This window comes from Staurois parvus, unplaced genomic scaffold (assembly GCF_062004578.1).
Source record: "Staurois parvus isolate SC_StPar_1 unplaced genomic scaffold, SC_StPar_1.0 ptg000155l, whole genome shotgun sequence".
Classification (NCBI taxonomy): Eukaryota; Metazoa; Chordata; class Amphibia; order Anura; family Ranidae; genus Staurois; species Staurois parvus.
The window spans coordinates 1,955,619-1,975,901 of record NW_028317951.1 but is presented as its reverse complement, the minus strand read 5'-3'; the positions used below and the strand labels follow the sequence as shown (position 1 = coordinate 1,975,901).

The following is a 20,283-nucleotide window of genomic DNA, read 5'->3' as shown; positions in this document are numbered from 1 at the left end:
GGTTAGTTTACCTTTACAAAAAAACTGCCAATGCAGATAAGGGTTGTCCATAGATAAAAACGAACTGTGCAGCTCTGTCGAAAAGTTGAAAAAAGACCTTGCTATAGGTGTAGGCCATTTACATACCTTCTGAAGACTAGTTGGAATACTCCCATGATTTTGCTAAGTGAGTCCTAGCTGTTACTGTTCACTTCCACCATCACAGGAGTGAGCTCTCAATCACTGAGCTCCAATCTACCCCATCAGGGGAGTGAAAGAGCATGTGAAGGGGTTTGAATCAGAGAAAGAGCTTTCTCCTGTGATGGTGGAAGAAGGCTCTGGATCAGTTAGTTTGGTTGTTTTTATCTGTCAATTGGCCCTTTTCATAGCAGAATATATAGCACATATATATATATATAGCAGCATATGTTGACCAGGCAATTAGGCAGACAGTAATGGTTGTGTTAAAATATTTAACTAGGCATCTATAATGTAAAGGAAAGGGTCACAAAATGGAAAGGGTTTTTATTAAATTCTTGAGAGGCATATAAAGGTGATCTGTCATCAACAGAGTGCTTCAACATGCAGCATTTTACTTAACAGATAAAAATAACATATCATTGCTGAGTCTGGCAGCGTTCATATGTTACAGGGTACATGAATATGGCAAGCAGCATGAAATAGAAAATAAATTGATTTTCATTGTTTCAGTGTTCTTTTCATTCCTGTGATCTTTATATGGGGCAGTTTTTAACAGGGAACATTCACCATTTTTAGATAATTTGTCATTAGTTTCTGCAACATGGGATTGAAAGCAAATGCAGTATTTAATCTTTTTCATTGTTACATAATTATTTACTTTTGTATTATAATATGACTTTAGGCATTATCCTTTTCAGCTCATTACATGTGTGCTTTGAGATTTTCTTGATATAAATATCCACAATTGTTTGTAGGCAATTTAACCATGGTTTGGGTTTGTCTTGAACACAGTTATACATTGTCCAGTATTAAGCATGTTGTATGGTTTACTTTATAGACGATGGCCAAGATGTGTCTGACGTATCTGGTGAATCAGTTGAATAACATGGAACACTCATTTCATCATTTACTTCTCATGGAGATTAGAAACCTGACAAATACATTTAATGACGTCCTGGGCATTCCAGGAAGAGATATGTGCAGAATGAGTAACAGCCTGACTGCAATAACCAAGATTCTGAATGAACACCTGACAGACGATGCAATGCCAGTATGCAGGTAGTAGTGTATACTATCATCTGTTCAATGCCTTCGATTTTTCTTTTCTGTTTTTTTGGTATAATCACTTTTTATTATGTTTGGTACAAAACAGTAGTACAAAAAGGTACAAAGACTAGAAAAAAACAGTAATAGAAAGATAATTGCAATAGGATATAGTAACAGTGCTTCTGTAACAGTAGGCAGAGTACAACCTGTGATACCTAGGGAAAATGCTAATACATAGGAAAAATAAGTGGGTAGGGGAAATGTTTGGCTCCCCTGCACATGACATTACGCGACACACTCAAGCACCGCCTCTGCCAAACCCATCCCCCACGGGTGCCACCTGAACACACTGTAGCAGGCACTTGGATGGTCTCATCCGGCACCGGACCGGAGCTGTGCATGTGCAGTTCTGAGCTAAGTGTCACAGCAATACTTTTAACTGGAAACCTTTTCCTGTCACTGGCATTTACTGGCAGGAGAAAAATGCCAATTTTTTACTGGCTGCCAGTAAAAGTACTGATGGTTGGCCACACTGGGTGCATAATAACCAATTAGAAGAGTCAAGGTATCAATGTGGAGTGCTAAATGGTATGTTGGTTAGATAAAAAAGGGGAAAGCACTAGGCTGGAGGCATGTGCTAGAGTGGAAAAACGAAAAAGAATTCTCCTGCGCTCCAAGACTCAGACAGGTGGCACAAGATGGAACCAGGCCTGGGGAGAACGAACACCACTGCATAAAGGGCTGTGCAGCTCCAAACCAAGGCTGGGGAAGCCCAATCAGCACTGTAAAATGAAATAAAAAACAAGAAGCGCACCAGCCTATTCCCCTGATGGGACTCATGTTATCTTCAAGTCCCTGAGAGGACTTACATGCCTGATTTTATTCGCTGTTTGTGAGTATGTTTTTTACAAGTAATAAATTTTGGTCGCTGAGGTAATGCGCAAGGCTGGTGCGCTTCTTGTTTTTTATTTCATTTTACAGGCATGTGCTAGAGTACCAGTGTTAAAGTGGATAAAAATTTAAAAATGTGCTCAGTCATCTTGGATCTCCTAGGAATAGTACATCCATCTCGACCAGATGTCATTGGAAGCAATTAAGATGGTTCTTCGCAGCATGCACCCAACCTTCCGTTTCCAAGATTTTATCCACTTCTTGTTTCCAGTCAGTGATAGGCAGCCTGTCTCTAATACCATGATATCAGACAATTGGCTGCTTTTAAAAGGGTGGAGGGGGTCACATTTTTCTTATGGACATCATGACATAGAAACGTCAGCAGGGAGCTCTGAAGTAATGGTTGTTTTCCTTATCCAAGGAGTAATTGCCTCCCAAAACACCCAGATCTTTTGGCAGGACCACCAAAGGTGGAGGAAAGTTGGGGCATCCCTGACAGCAACTAGGATTGGTGCCTGGAAACATCTGGGCCAGATGAGAAGGGGTTCTGTACCACCTAGTTAAGAATTTGTAAGAGGATTCCTGGATACGAGTACTAATGGAGGAATCATGAGTCAAGGGTATAATTGTTTGAAAATGGGGAGGGGAAAATTCTGTGTCCAATTCCTTCTTCCACTTTCTAATGTAATAAGTAGATGTCTGAGACTAGTACTAGCTTATACATGTATGAAAGCAGGTGTCTAGAATCAGAGGAGTGTAAGCACCTGGTTTCCACAGAAGAGACGATGTCTGGTGGATGAAATTTAGGTTGCAGTTTACAAAAGAAATCACATAATTGACATAGCTACTATGACAACATCGGGAAGTCTTCATAAAGGGATTGCAGGGTCTCTACGGACAACTTCCCTCCAGGCATGAATTTAGCGCACAATGTATCCTTGTCCGCTCCCCTAGAACAGAAAAATTAACATCCTCCCCCAGGGAGATCCATGGAAAGCCTCCTAGTGGTGTTAATTGGGAAGTCCAAGAAGCAAACGTACCATTGATATCACTGTTCAACAAATTTTTATTTTTTGCCAGTTTTGGAAACAAAAGGATCCATTTCTTAATGAATTTCACATTCTGAGTTCAAATATAACAATGAAATTTGTCAATTGGCTCTAGTTTTTCTGTAAATGGAAAGTTTTCTACTATAGGCGTAATGACTACATAATGCACAATAATTATATAGATAGATGTCTTTCCACAAATATAAAGCAAGTGATATTGACTACATAACAAAGCCTAAATGGCATAATATATTGCATAGGATTACCAAGAAAAATTATAGCCATAAGCTAAGTTGAATCATTTTAATACTTAGGATTCTCACTAGTTTTGTCTTCAGTTTGTGTCGGTTTTGCTTCTCTTGGCTTTTCTCTTGTATTCGAGGAAAGGGCTATCTCTTACAACTGCACGTGACTACACGCTTCAGGTTCTTCCTCACTTGACTCAACCACGAAGGATTCTGGTGCTTTAGGAATTGGTAGCCCCTCTCCATGAGGAACTGGACGTATTGCCGATGGAATATTTGGATAGTGCACAGATAACTTTTTCTTCTTATTTAGCCCTTTTACAATTGGAGGCACCATACAAAAGTAACAATTACTAACATGATCTGTTGGCTCTCTCCAAATCATTGGCACAGCGAAAGGCATAGATGCCTTTTTTCCATTCAACCATTGCTCCAGTGCCGTCCCACAAGAATTGCAGCATATATGTGGTGCCCAGCTCTTGTCCTGGTCTCCTATCTTGCAGCCAAAATACAAGTTGTAGGCTTTCTTAATCATTCCTGTTATCCTCCTTTTTTGTGAGATAAAAGTTATTTCACCGCAGATATAGCAGAAATTATCTGCTTTATTCACACAAGTTCGAGGCATTACTGAGTAGCCTATATAAGCATAAAACGAAATGTAAAGACGCTGTCGAACTACAATCAGCTACAGATACTGCAGCTTTTATGCAGTGAAGTGATGCAATTAAAGGCTAATATTGCATCATCTCAGTATACATGCAATTTTCTATTGGTCACCAGTATCAATTGCGCAATATGCAGCTGAAGTTGCATCATAATTTTGAATGGCTTACGTCATTAGATGGGTGAATATATCATGGAAACTAGAGCCAATCAACATTTTTTAGGGTCATTTTCGTTTTCAGCACCCCAAAATTATGTAAGATTAGCTAATTTTATGCCCAAAACTTTTTACCTGTTGAACAGTGATTCAGCCTATCCCATTATCCCATTCAGTATGAGTCCATTGAGTAAGTGGGGACGTCCAGTCAGAGTTCTCTTTTGCCCAATGGTATCCATGGGGCCCCTGCTAAGTTCCTGCCCACCAAGGTTTTCTCCAAAAGTTTCCAAAGTTTTGTGGAGGCATCATGATGCCAGTTCAAAATTCAGACTAGAGCCATGGCTTTATAATATACCTCTATCTCTAGTAAGCCCATCCCTCTGTCCAGTTTGAGGTTAGATTTTTCTATTAAGGAGAAACTGTGCTTATTTCAGAAATCTATTATTTTACCTTGGATTACATCATAGTACTTGCTGTTGTTATGTAACTAATTTATTTGCTCAAGAATACATCATTATGTGGTATTAAAGCATTATATTCTTTTTAAAATGGGTTAATTTGAGAAAAATACCATTGATTACCTGAGTTGGCCTCGGTCATATCCCTTATTTTCTTTGTAACCCAAATGTCTGGTTTTTTTTTTCATAAAAAAAATCAATAAAACATTGAACATGAAAAGCATTATACTAGCAGACTTCAGCTTATATAAGAGTTTTGATAGGTATCTGCTCCCACTAGTTGATTCGAGCAGAAGTTGCCCCCCCCTTCCTTTGCCTGCAGCTTTCTGGGACACATCACAGGTCCCAGAAGGCTGTGGGACCATTCACAAAGTGCAGCACAGCTTGTGCATGCACAGTGGGAAGCCCACAGTAAACATACCAGCGCCTAGAGACCCGAAGACCAGGAAAGAGCCCACCCAGGTCAAGACAGTGCTAGATCCTTGGGCGGGTAAGTGTCCTTTTATTAAATGCCAGCAGCTGCAGTATTTGTAGATGCTGACTTATATTAATATTATCTCTCTAGGTTGAAGATCCCCTTTAAGAAACTTTTTTGAAGTCTTTATAATATTTTAGCTCCAGTTTGGGGGTGATAAACCCTGAGCTCCATAGAAGTGATGAATGTTACAGTAAGCTAAACTCCAGTAGGCTGAAAAAATTCACCTTGCAGTGGGACTAACAAGGGTTAAATGCTTGGTTTTTTTTTTCATAAAAAAAATCAATAAAACATTGAACATGAAAAGCATTATACTAGCAGACTTCAGCTTATATAAGAGTTTTGATAGGTATCTGCTCCCACTAGTTGATTCGAGCAGAAGTTGCCCCCCCCTTCCTTTGCCTGCAGCTTTCTGGGACACATCACAGGTCCCAGAAGGCTGTGGGACCATTCACAAAGTGCAGCACAGCTTGTGCATGCACAGTGGGAAGCCCACAGTAAACATACCAGCGCCTAGAGACCCGAAGACCAGGAAAGAGCCCACCCAGGTCAAGACAGTGCTAGATCCTTGGGCGGGTAAGTGTCCTTTTATTAAATGCCAGCAGCTGCAGTATTTGTAGATGCTGACTTATATTAATATTATCTCTCTAGGTTGAAGATCCCCTTTAAGAAACTTTTTTGAAGTCTTTATAATATTTTAGCTCCAGTTTGGGGGTGATAAACCCTGAGCTCCATAGAAGTGATGAATGTTACAGTAAGCTAAACTCCAGTAGGCTGAAAAAATTCACCTTGCAGTGGGACTAACAAGGGTTAAATGCTTTTTTGTTTTTTATTTTAAGGCACAAGTAGCATTTTTAACCTTGCTCCCATGGGCTTATTCCCCTCTGTATGACTAGTCCCACAAAGTCACTCCTCTTCACAACTTGACTGGTCCTGGCCTCTCTGTCATCATCACGTCATCATTGCATGTACATGAGGTCAGTGAGGGCTCATCCACATGCAAGGAGCTTCAGAGAATGGTGGCTGCTTGTGGAATGAGGGATAAGGTAAGTATTACTGCCTATTCTGTTTCCCCTAAACAAAGTATTAACCCTTGCAATTAAGGTGGGCACTGAAAGCTAATTTTTTACATGGAGTTTAGTTTCAAACAATCAAGCTAGCAGATGTCAGCACTGCTTGACACTTACTGAAAATCTGCTGAACCCTGCAATCCGCATTTGTAAAGTTCAGGCAGCATTAAAGTTATGTCCTTGACAGATGGTGATTAGGCACTGTATCACCTCCTCACTGCCTGCTTTAATCCCTTGAACCCTGCACTTGTGCTTACATATTGGACAAAGTCAGTTGGATGGGTTGCATTAGGTGGTCTGTATGTCTGATGAAAGTGACTAGGGGTATAATTTACTCCTGGCTGCTGCCTCTGCAGTTTAAGGAGGTAATAGTCGTTGGGTGTAAAAAGCATTGCTCAACTGCAGGGTCCCCCCCCCCAAAAAAAAAAACCTGTTAGTGTGAACGAGCCTTTATGGAGCTGAATTACAAAGGCTAATAAAAAGAGAAAATGTGGTGCAGTCATACTTTGGGTTTTAAATAAAACATGGAATATAACTGTCATTAGAAAAAGCTTTATTTTGGTCTAGTTTTCTGTGCACTGGCTTCTGTAAATCAGCACCACGGTCAGCAGTTGCTATACAAATGTATCATTTCACTTACAAATTCTGATATATACTCTACATAAAGTTTGGTGAATAGACAGTTCCTTGGAAAGAGGAAACAGGGTTATCTGTCTTATTCAGTTATCAGAGAAGAAAAATTCCAGAAAGCGTGTTTTTTTAAATGAAACCTTCATTACATATGATTTTCAGGTCACAACAAATGGTCTAAAGTCAGTGGTTGTGACTATATAAAATGCAGCATAGATATGAGGGATTACACAGAGTTATCATTGTAGTGCTCCCTTACTTTGGTAGTCATTGTAGAATTGTCCCCTCATGTTGGTGCTCAGTAGCAAAGTGGTCTGTTGCATTGGTAGTCAGCACAATGCCATCTTGGTGATGTGCAGCCTTACATTGATAGTCAGCGATGAGTATGTTGATGGCCAGTGTTGAAGAGTCTCCTTACATTAATTGCCAGTCGTAAAGTGCTCCTTACATCCTTCTTCTTTAGTGAATATAACCTTACCATGGTGGTCAGTGAGAACTCATCTAAACAGATTATTGTGGCGTCAGTGGTTACCTGAAAGAATAGGGTCTCCACTGCTACATACTGCTTCCTCTTGCTCTGATGAGTGTAATCACAACTAACAATATGCATTGTGAGACGGAATATCACTCCTCCCAGCACTGCCTGCAAGCTGGATGGGTGGTAGTACTGTAGATTTGAGACACCAAAGAACACATGATGGCCTGTTAAGTGTAGGTTTCAGTAGTTATCCCTTTTGTCCCATTCCTCAACTAAAGCCCAATCTCTACATTTTCATGTCAAAGTGAAATGAAACAAATGTGTGGGATGAGACCTGTAGCTGAAGACATATCAATGAAGCTTTAATTGCAAAGCAGAGAGGGACAAGTAAATCACTTTAGTTGTGTAAAACATAAAAATGGCTGTGCTGCCTCTTCCAAAAACTACTTTAAATAGTTAATTAAATAAATGAATGAACTCCCTACTACACAAAGGGTTCACACAAATGTGCATGTGCTATAATGCCCCTTGGGCTGGCAATTATATCCCTCCTCCCCAGTGACTAAATCCTAAATAAACCAATAAGTAAATACAAGGTGCTTAAACGACAATAGTGCTAAAATAGCACATATACAATGCCATGAGACTGTGTATACAGTGAAATTGTATAAAACTATATATATATATATATATATATATATATATATATATATATATATATATATATATATAAAATCCCAATAATTGTGCAAACATATAAAAGTTAAAAAAAAAATTGAAAGTTCCAAAAAAAACCCCAAAGAAGCCACTAACCACATCTGGTATGAATATTAAATGATACATAGTAAATCTTCTTATCCATAGCAATTCTCTGTGCGTAGTGCTCCAATTAGGGCTCTCCCTCCAGAGCCCCACTCACCACAAATAATTGACCACCTGGAATGGAAAGTCAAATATTGCATAAGATGTTGCAGCGCTCTCCTGCAGGAAAGTTGGCCGTCTGTGTGGTCTTGACACCTCTATATACACTGATGACAGACTCCATAATGGAAACACCTCTAGATCAATCGTTTGCGACAAAACTCCTCCAGAACCTCCACAGTACTCCTCCACCACCGTAAAAACATCAAAGGGAAACTTCTGTAGCGTAACACCGTATTTGTTAGGTAAAAAAAAAATTAAAATTGCGCTTACATAAAAACCATGTGTATGGCACTTTAAATCCCAGCAAAAAGCAATTCCCTCTCAGAGGACAAGTGTAGCGCTATCAAGCCCCGCCCTACATGTTTCATCCTATGACATCATCAGGAGTTCTGGAGGAGTTTTGTCACAAACGATTGATCTAGAGGTGTTTCCCCTATGGAGTCTGTCATCAGCATATAGAGGTGTCAAGACTACACAGACAGCCCACTTTCCTGCAGGAGAGCGCTGCAACATCTCATGCAATATTTGACCTACCATTCCAGGTGGCCAGTTATCTGTGATGAGTGGGGCACTGGAGGGGGAGCACTAACTGGAGCACTACACACAGAGAATTGCTATGGATAAGAAGATTTACTACTGTATCACTTATTATTCATACCAGATGTGGTTAGTGGCTTCTTTGGGGGTTTTTTGGAACTTTCAATTTCTTTTTGACTTTTATATGTTTGCACAATTATTGGGACTTTAATATACAATATATATATATATATATATATATATATATATATAGTTTTATACAATTTCACTGTATACACAGTTTCATGGCATTGTATATGTGCTATTTTAGCACTATTGTCGTTTAAGCACCTTGTATTTACTTATTGGTTTATTTGGGATTTAGTCACTGTGGAGGAGGGATATAATTGCCAGCCCACGGGGCATTATAGCACATGCACATTTGTGGGGACTCTTTGTGTAGTAAGGAGTTCATTCATTTATTTAATTCATTATTTAAAGTCGTTTTTGAGAGAGGCAGCGCAGCAATTTTTATGTTTGCACTCACACATTTGTCCACCTGTAAACATTTGTGATTTTGCTAGCAGCAGCCAGTCTAATTGATCAGTCCTCTGCGCAAGTTATACTCACACACTTTAGTTGTGTACAGGGGTGGACTGACCAGTTGGAAACTCGGGCACTGCCCGAGAGCCCGGGGTCAGTAGGGGGCCCCATGAGATGCCCCTGGTACCTTTTTCATAGGCTTTTTTTAGTTTGGCAATAAATAAATAATTTGCGCTAGTAAATGTGTATAAATATATAAATATATATAAAGAAATCATCAAATCATAAGTCCAGAAAAAAATATATATATGCCAATACCACAAAAAAAAAAAAAAATATAAAAAAACTTTTAAGTGCAAAAAACTTTTGTGCAAAAAAAGTGTCTAAATATGAAAAATTTCACCAAAAAACCTTGATAATATAATGGCAGATCATCCATAAATATATCTTCAGAAACGGAAACTCTGCAACACACCGATCCTCATCGATCGAAATAACAGGATGAAAAACTTTGTAGTTAATCGAAAATCCACTTCTCCAATAGATAAAGGACCACCTTCAAACGTATCCATGGGGGGAAATGCCAAGCACTCGAGAGAAACAGAAAGACTTCATGGTGCAATATTATAAAAACCAATTCCTTTATTAGGTACTCATTGCACTTACTCAAGAGGTGTCCCAGCCGACACCAGCATCAACAGCATAACAGCAATCACATAAACGAGCCTGGCTACTCAGCACATGCGCAGTAGCTGGCAGCCAAAAACGTAATGACGTCACATCAATCAAGCTCCGCCCTACGCGTTTCGTCATCGACGTCCTCACGGAGCGGGCTCTTCTTTTTTTTAGTTTGGGCAAGGACACAGGGGCCCCATGATCCCCTATCGCCCGGGGGCCCCATGAGTTGTCAGTTCGCCCCTGGTTATGTACCAACATTTTTCCTACAGAAGGGAAGGATGAAGCGATTATGACCATATGTGTGTGCACACAGCTAGTTGCTTTCTTGTAGGCCTTTCATAAGCTGTGTGGTGGGAGCATATCACCTCAAGAAGTAACTTAAATATGGACAGGACTTTTCGAACACGATTTATGGGCTTTGTTACATACATCTCTGGCAGCTAGTGTCAACTATACAGTATAATGTAGTCAGGTCATTTCAATGAAGTTTTCCTAAACTGTAGCTGTGCAACATTTGATTGTTTCTGTCATACAATGTTATTGAAGGCCATATACTGCATGTGAACACGATAGAAAATGTAGGTGTATCATTTGCAACATTAGTTGAAGACATAGTGCTAATTTGGTAGTTGGATGTTAGGCCCTATCAATTCATACTAAACTTAGCTATAACACTGCATATGGCAATGGCAGAAGGCATGCCAGAGTAAAATCAATGCTTGCCAACTGAATGTGTTCAAGCTCGAGAAATACTAACCTCTTAAGTACTGGTATTAACATTAATTCCATGGTAAGGTCTGCCTAAAATACACCTGCCATGAGGAAATATGGAGGATACCACTTTTCTTCCCTAATGTGATAGTTGTCTGGATGGCTCTTCTTTCAGATCTAGAACAAACATCTATAAAATGAGTCAGACCACCTATCTGCATACTTGTTTCAGATTTTTATTACAGCTGACATTTCAATTACAGGTTTCCTTTAATATCATAATATTTTAGATTTCCTTTTGTTTTATTGTCTGCATATACTCTTAAGTCCCACCTTCCTTAATGCATTCATTTTATGACTGCAGTTAGTTGACATACATACTAATGGTTCCTATGGAGGCAAATTAGGAAAATATGTTCAGCTCAACCCCTGGAAACTATCTACAAAGCCCTTATGTCTTTGGATAATTTTGCTTTGTCATGATGAGCTAAACAATCTGTCAAGCATCATCATAATCATCAGCAGCAGCACAGCTGACTAAACGTATTGCTGTTTATTGATGTTAGTTCTTTGTACATGTAATGATGCTATATTCTGTTCAGTATGTACAGTATGTCATCCTTTTTTGAAGGTACTTATTGTTTACATGAAGAAAATTGATTTTCCGATTTTTCATTGCATGTCAACTTTTCTTTGATTGTCACTAAGTACTAGAGATGAGCGAATCGAACTAGGCGAACCGGAATTCGAGTCGAATTTCAGGAAATATTCGATTCGTGTCGAAACCGAAATTTTGCCTACTTCGGGTGCGCGAATCGAACATTTCCCGATCAGCCGGCAAAAGTGTCCCTGCAGTGAGCTCCGCTATTTCTGACAGTTCTCTGACAGAAGGAACACATGTTTAGCGGTTGAAACATTGTATCTATTAGTTTACATTTAGGATACGGATGTTTCAACCACTGTACATGTGAAGAAGTTGTGAGAGAACTGTCAGAAATAGAGGAACTCTGCACATACACTTTTTGCCGGCTTGGAATTATTCTTCTTTTCATCCTACTTCTTCTTCTTCTTCATCCTCAGAAGAAGAGGATGAGGATGAGGATGAAGAAGAAGAAGAAGAAGAAGAAGAAGAAGAAGAAGAAGAAGAAGTAGGATGAAAAGAAGAATAATTCCAAGCCGGCAAAAAGTGTATGTGCAGAGTTCCTCTATTTCTGACAGTTCTCTCACAGCTTCTTCACATGTACAGCGGTTGAAACATCTGTATCCTAAATGGAAACTAATAGATACAATTTGTATCTATTAGTTTCCATTTAGGATACAGATATTTCAACCGCTGTACATGTGAAGAAGCTGTGAGAGAACTGTCAGAAATAGAGGAACTCTGCACATACACTTTTTGCCGGCATGGAATTATTCTTCTTTTCATTATACTTCTTCTTCTTCTTCTTCTTCTTCTTCTTCTTCTTCTTCTTCTTCTTCCTCATCCTCATCTTCTGAGGATGAGGATGAAGAAGAAGAAGAAGAAGAAGTAGGATGAAAAGAAGAATAATTCCAAGCCGGCAAAAAGTGTATGTGCAGAGTTCCTCTATTCTGCAGATACACTTAGAGGAGCTCTGCAGATACACTTAGAGGAGCTCTGCACATACACTTTTTGCCGGCTTGGAATTAATCTTATTTTCATCCTACTTCTTCTTCTTCTTCTTCTTCTTCTTCTTCATCCTCATCCTCATCCTCAGAAGAAGAAGAGGATGAGGATGAGGATGAAGAAGAAGAAGAAGAAGTAGGATGAAAATAAGAATAATTCCAAACCGGAAAAAAGTGTATGTGCAGAGCTCCTCTAAGTGTATCTGCAGAGCTCCTCTAAGTGTATCTGCAGAATAGAGGAACTCTGCACATACACTTTTTGCCGGAAACCGCTGTATGGAGTGAATGTCCCAGAACTGTCAGAAATAGACTATTTATGACAGTTCTGGGACATTCACTGCATACAGCTGTTTTAACCGCTGTATGGAGGGAATGTCATGGAACTGTCAGAAATAGACTATTAATGACAGTTGTGGGACTGTCCTTCCATACAGCGGTTGAAACATTGTATGTATTTGTTTCCATAAATGGATCCATTTATGGAAACAAATACATACAATGTTTCAACCGCTGTATGGAAGGACAGTCCCACAACTGTCATTAATAGTCTATTTCTGACAGTTCCATGACATTCCCTCCATACAGCGGTTAAAACAGCTGTATGGAGTGAATGTCCCAGATCTATCAGAAATAGACTATTTATGACAGTTCTGGGACATTCACTGCATACAGCTGTTTTAACCGCTGTATGGAGGGAATGTCATGGAACTGTCAGAAATAGACTATTAATGACAGTTCTGGGACTGTCCTTCCATACAGCGGTTGAAACATTGTATGTATTTGTTTCCATAAATGGATCCATTTATGGAAACAAATACATACAATGTTTCAACCGCTGTATGGAAGGACAGTCCCACAACTGTCATTAATAGTCTATTTCTGACAGTTCCATGACATTCCCTCCATACAGCGGTTAAAACAGCTGTATGGAGTGAATGTCCCAGATCTGTCAGAAATAGACTATTTATGACAGTTCTGGGACATTCACTGCATACAGCTGTTTTAACCGCTGTATGGAGGGAATGTCATGGAACTGTCAGAAATAGACTATTAATGACAGTTGTGGGACTGTCCTTCCATACAGCGGTTGAAACATTGTATGTATTTGTTTCCATAAATGGATCCATTTATGGAAACAAATACATACAATGTTTCAACCGCTGCATGGAAGGACAGTCCCAGAACTGTCATTAATAGTCTATTTCTGACAGTTCCATGACATTCCCTCCATACAGCGGTTAAAACAGCTGTATGGAGTGAATGTCCCAGATCTGTCAGAAATAGACTATTTATGACAGTTCTGGGACATTCACTGCATACAGCTGTTTTAACCGCTGTATGGAGGGAATGTCATGGAACTGTCAGAAATAGACTATTAATGACAGTTGTGGGACTGTCCTTCCATACAGCGGTTGAAACATTGTATGTATTTGTTTCCATAAATGGATCCATTTATGGAAACAAATACATACAATGTTTCAACTGCTGCATGGAAGGACAGTCCCAGAACTGTCATTAATAGTCTATTTCTGACAGTTCTATGACATTCCCTCCATACAGCGGTTGAAACCGCTGTATGGAGTGAATGTCCCAGAACTGTCAGAAATAGACAGAAACTGTCACAGAACTGTCCTTCTTCTCATCCTTCTCCTTCTTCTCATCCTTCTTCTCATCCTTCTTCTCATCCTTCTCCTTCTTCTCATCCTTCTCCTTCTTCTCATCCTTCTCCTTCTGCTCATCCTTCTTCTCATCCTTCTCCTTCTTCTCATCCTTCTCCTTCTCCTTCTTCTCATCCTTCTCCTTCTCCTTCTTCTCATCCTTCTTCTTCTGCTTCTCCTTCTCCTTCTTCTCATCCTTCTCCTTCTTCTCATCCTTCTCCTTCTTCTCATCCTTCTCCTTCTCCTTCTTCTCATCCTTCTCCTTCTCCTTCTCATCCTTCTCCTTCTTCTCATCCTTCTCCTTCTCCTTCTTCTCATCCTTTTTCTTCTCATCCTTCTCCTTCTCCTTCTTCTCATCCTTCTCCTTCTTCTCATCCTTCTCCTTCTTCTCATCCTTCTCCTTCTTCTCATCATTCTCCTTCTTCTCATCCTTCTCCTTCTTCTCATCCTTCTTCTTCTCATCCTTCTCCTCCTTCTTCTCATCCTTCTTCTCATCCTTCTTCTTCTCATCCTTCTCCTTCTTCTCATCCTTCTCCTTCTTCTCATCCTTCTCCTTCTTCTCATCCTTCTCCTTCTTCTCATCCTTCTCCTTCTCCTTCTTCTCTTCCTTCTCCTTCTTATCATCCTTCTCCTTCTTCTCATCATTCTCCTTCTTCTCATCCTTCTCCTTCTTCTCATCCTTCTTCTTCTCATCCTTTTCCTTCTTCTCATCCTTCTTCTTCTCATCCTTCTCCTTCTTCTCATCCTTCTTCTTCTCATCCTTCTCTTTCTTCTCATCCTTCTCCTTCTCCTTCTTCTCATCCTTCTCCTTCTCCTTCTTCTCATCCTTCTCCTTCTTCTCATCCTTCTTCTTCTCATCCTTCTCCTTCTCATCCTTCTCCTTCTTCTCATCCTTCTCCTTCTCCTTCTTCTCATCCTTCTCCTTCTCCTTCTTCTCATCCTTCTCCTTCTCCTTCTCCTTCTTCTCATCCTTCTCCTTCTTCTCATCCTTCTCCTTCTTCTCATCCTTCTCCTTCTCCTTCTTCTCATCCTTCTCCTTCTCCTTCTTCTCATCCTTCTCCTTCTCCTTCTCCTTCCTCATCTCCAAGGGCATTTAAATTAAAGGTACAGTGTTCTGCACTAATTTAAAGGCTCTCTGAAGCCTAGAAACCCTTTAAATAAGTCATCTTCGTAGCGGAGAAATTCGCATCGAATCGAATTTCACACTGGAATTCGCCGAATCAGCCGAATCGAATTTTTCATTTCTTCGCTCATCTCTACTAAGTACATTGACTTTCATAACTGTAAGTATCCATTGATTTCAATTAATGCCACACACAAAACTTATGTAGTCTGATCCATATAGATGTGTTTTTCTTCAAATGTAAATATAACATATACAGTTGTGCTCAAAAGTTTGCATATCCTGGCAGAAATCGTGAAATGTTGGCATTGATATTGAAACTATGACTGATCATGCCAAAAAACTGTCTTTTATTTAAATTTTTTATTTGAAGTAAACCCACTTTTGCATAATAAAGCTTACCTGTAGGTAAAATGAATATCACCTAAACGTGCACTGTATAGGTGATATTCGCTATTTATGACAGCCAGCACATGCACTCTGAAGGAACAGCAAAGTGCCGGTCCTTCAAAGCACTGTGCTGTGGCCCAAGACTCTCACTCAAGAAGACAGGAGGAAGTCGTCAAACCCACAACCAGAGAAACTCTGAGAAGCCCAAAGCAATCATAAGCTGCTCCACTGATTACAGAGGAGCTAAAGAGTTAAATTTACCTAACCTAGCTAGCACCTATCTAAGAGGGTGCTATGCATACATGAAAATGGGTTTGCTAGTCAGTGGATCTGTAATTTTGTTCAGCCAACCTAGTGATTCACACACCTCTGCTATACTGCAAAGCCAGACAGGTGACACCTATACTTCCAGGTTCTACATAACAGCTTGGTATTCATCTATCTACCTCCAGCCCACTTACTGGACAATGAAACAAGGTCATCTCACTGCTGATTTACTGATTACTTGGCAAGCAGAATACACAGGAAGATGTAATGCTAAGCCAGTAAGAATTGAGGTTTCTGGCTTTACATTGCTTCAGTCCATGTAAATTACTAGACTGACCAAACAAATTTATAAATATTTGACTGACAAAGCGGATAACATATACACTCACTGGCCACTTTATTAGGTACACCTTGCTAGTATTGGGTTAGAACACCTTTTGCCTTTACAACTGCCTTAATTCTTCATGGCATAGATTCAATAAGGCGTTGGAAACATTCCTCAGAGATTTTGGTCCATGTTGACATGATAGCATCACGCAATTGCTGCAGATTTGTCGGCTGAACATCCATAAACCGTTGATGCAAGACAGGATGGATCCATGCTTTCATGTTGTTTACAATTAATTCTGACCCTACCATCTCAATGTCGCAGCTGAAATCGAGACTCATCAGACCAAGCAACATTTTTCCAATCTTCTATTGTCCAATTTTGGTGGGCCTGTGCGAACCCCTATGACTACGAGCCTTCGCTCGAAACGCGTCAGGTTTAGCTACAGCAGGTTGGATGCTTCACCGCGGCGCCACGAGGGGCCCCGGTGGCCATCTTTGATTCATACCTGGGTCAGTATTTTTTTGTATGTTGGATTTTCTACTATCCTGTGCCTTCAATAAAGATACCTGAGGATATTACACTATGTGGCCCTTTCTATTTATTTGAGTTCTGGTGGGAACCGGCCAAATCTACAGAACAGCTGCATCCATCCAGGTACCAGGCCATGAGGGATATGCTGACCAGATCTGACCAGACCAGGATGATGACACAGGAGGTCTAGTGATATTTTCACACAAATGCGCATAAAGATTGCGTATCTGGTGAGTGCGCAGTCTTTATATTTTATCACCTGATGGTCCTGTACATTGGACGTCTGAAGATCACCCTGGATCTTAAGAGCACCCCTTCATTGGACTGTTTTCACTCTCTTCACCTTATAGCCACCATCCAGTGGCATTACTAACTTACAGTCACTGTTTATTATTGTGTAATCATTCATTATTTGTTTAGTTATACAGCGCTGCACCTCCCTTTTCACATATCTGTGCGAATTGTAGCCTCCTTTTTCTGTTCTTAGCTGAAAGAAGTGACCCCCTGATGTGGTCTTCTCCCGCTGTAGCCCATCTGATTCAAGGTTCGACATGTGTGTTCAGATATGGTATTCTGCATACCTTGGTTGTAACAAGTGATTATTTGAGTTACAGTTGCCTTTCTATCATTTTGAACCAGCCTGCCCATTCTCCTCTGACATCAAGAAGGCATTTTCGTCCACACAACTGCCACTCACTGGATATTTTATCTTTTTTGGACCATTCTCTGTAACACGTAGAGATGGTTGTGTGGGAAAATAACAGTAGTTCAGCAGTTTTTGAAATATTCAAACCAGCCCGTCTGGCACCAACAACCATGCCACATTCAAAGTCACCTAAATCTCCTTTCTTCCCCATTCTGATGCTCGGTTTGAACTTCAGCAAATCATCTCCATTACGTTTAGATGCCTAAATGCATTGAGTTGCTGCCATGTGATTGGCTGATTAGCAATTTGTGTTACCAAGCAATTGAACAGGTGTACCAAATAAATTGGCCGATGAATGCATGTATTCCAACATTGTTTTTGACAGTTTCCTGGAGTAAGATTTTAACTCTTCAACTACAAATGAGATATTTTGTACGGCAATAATTTTCATCACCAAATAATCCAATAGTTTATTGAATACCACATGGCAGCCAAAGGCTAGAAGGAGATTATAGCTGTAGCTACAATGATCTGCTTGTTTTAGTTCACAATACTGACAGCTCCCACAGTCCTGGTACCACTGCTTTACCTTTAGAGCCCCATGCCTGCCATCTGTTCCAGTCCTCCACTGGTGCTCATCTCTGGACAGCACCCATGTGCTCCAGGACCAATCCAAAAAGAGAATCTTAAAACTTCTATTGTTCACAAAAAAATGGTTCCTTGGAACTTTTTAGTCCAAAGTAGCCTTGACCCTTCAGATGTATCTTGACAAACTAATGTTGATCAGGCCTCACTAATTAGCCAAATCTCTTTTATCTGGCCAGATTATGGAGAGGTGATCTGATGATGGCAATCTTTTAAAATGCATTTGGAACGACTACACCAATTTTGGCAAAGATATGATTGATTTTTATATCTATTTTTACAGTTTATTGCAATTTTGGCTATTTTGTAAGACCACTCATGGGACTTTGCATTGTTTACTTCCAGACTTCAGGTCTAGTTTAAGTATATTATTTTCACCCATTTCTAGTCAACAGTTCATACTTTCCCCATCTTATTTCTCAGTGGATTACAAACTAAAGCTAAAACAGATGTTGATTTTCTTCAGCATTGTTCTTAAAACTGAGATCTGTAGCTCCGTATGTTTATTTTGGAATGCCCTTGTTTCTATTCATTAAGTACAATTAAGCCTATTTTCATCCCTTACAATAGTATGGGATTTCTAACATTTAGAGGAAATTATTTAACAGCAGTCTATAACTCCAATGTTTAAGTAGTTAATTCTTGCAGGCAGCTATCATGTTGGATGATAAAGGGAAGTAATCTTCTTATGAAAGGCACAGTTACTGTTTAAAAGAGAATCCATTTCCATGATAACTTGTGCCTAAGTAAGAGTCAGAAAAATTAGGCCAGACAAATGCCAGACTCTCCCTCTATACCTCAGATTACTTTATAGGGTAAAATGGTAAATTAAATCTTTATAGTTACCATACTCAAGACATCGTCTCTTAAAACTGGAGGATGAAAAACATGACAGTGTTGCTCTTAGCTAGCAATTAGATGTCTTATTTTATTTATATAATATACTGTACATTAATAATATTATAGAGGAACTTTGATTGATTACATATCATTACTTTCTGGATCTTCCTTACTCTGCACTCAGGATAAAGTGATAGTGTATAAAATGTGCAACCACAAAATAAGAACCTAATTACACTGCTGCTGCTGCAAATAAAAAAACCTCAAAACACTATACAACAATATTAAAATAGATTAGAATTGATGGCAGTGGTGTGCCATAAATAATTAGTACTATAAATCATCAAGACCTGTCCATTAAACCAGAATGATGGTTTGCCTATATACAGGAGCTTTGTGAAATAATGACCAGTCTGTGCTGCTTTCTATCCTTTTGATAAGTGACTAGTCTTGTAACTGCCCCCATCTGTAGTTTTCTGCAGCCAGCCTGTAGTTGGTGGGGACTTCTAGGCTCCTCCCACAATTATGCTCACAGCATGGGCTTGTGATATCACTGTCAGTTTTCAAGGTAATATCTGGGTTTGCAAAAGCATTTGGCGCACATGAAGTGGATTTCTATCCATTGTGGCTATTGAGAAATAAATTTATATAACCATTCTTGTGCCCTGATTGTAGCTTAAGGCACCACAGGCATGTAGGCAAGGGAGCATTTCTTGTTTATCTTCTCTTCCTTTCTCTTTTCTTTCTTTTAGTTGTGTTATTCTTTCTTTTCTCTATTGTCTTCTCTGGTCTATTTTTTCTTATTCTTTTTTTTTTTTAATCATTCTCTTTTTATTTTTTTGTCATTTCTCATCTCTTAATTTATTCTCTTTTCATGTTTTCTTTATTGCCTCCTTTTTGTTTTAGTTCTTAACACTTTTTTCCATTATTTTCCATGTTCTTACTGTTCCTATAGGAAGGTAAGAGGAAAGTGCTTTACAATCCTTTGTTGCCCATTACTGGCACTAGTGGCTCAAAGTCCGATTAATCTGGCGGTGATGGACCTGTATAAAAACTATCTTCAGTGGATAATTCCATTTGTCCTGACCTTGTTCTGTATAGAGAACTGTATTTAGAAACCTAATGACTGCTACAGAGAATAGCAAGAGAGAAGACAAACAAATCAAGCCATATTTATTGTCAACTCCAGCCTGAACTTTTTTTTAGGCTGAGTAATATTATGAAACCCCCTTGGTTCTACTGATGCCTATGTTCCTGCAAGGGAGCTTTTTCCCTTGCATTCAATTAGGAGCAATTACTTTTAGGGCCAGTTAGCTTTCTAAGAGTGGACTGTGGTTGATTGCTCTTCAGAGAGTGTTTGAGAGGTGGTAAAGACGCATTATTTCACCCCTAAATCTGTGCATTGCACTCGGTTGTGGGGCCGTTGCACCATAGCCTCATTCAGGTGAATGGGTAATGTTTGGAGGTTGGTACCCCCCACCGAGAATGATGGG

General features: G+C 39.6%; 1 protein-coding gene across 1 annotated transcript in view; it reads left to right on the top strand.

The window, feature by feature from the left end:
- VEPH1 (ventricular zone expressed PH domain containing 1) overlaps positions 1-20,283 on the top strand; it is a 468,187-nt gene that overhangs the window by 221,518 nt on the left and 226,386 nt on the right. The window contains exon 7 of the mRNA XM_089675407.1: positions 1,019-1,239. Coding sequence (XP_089531533.1) covers positions 1,019-1,239 — 221 coding nt within the window. The remainder of the gene's footprint in view (positions 1-1,018; positions 1,240-20,283) is intronic.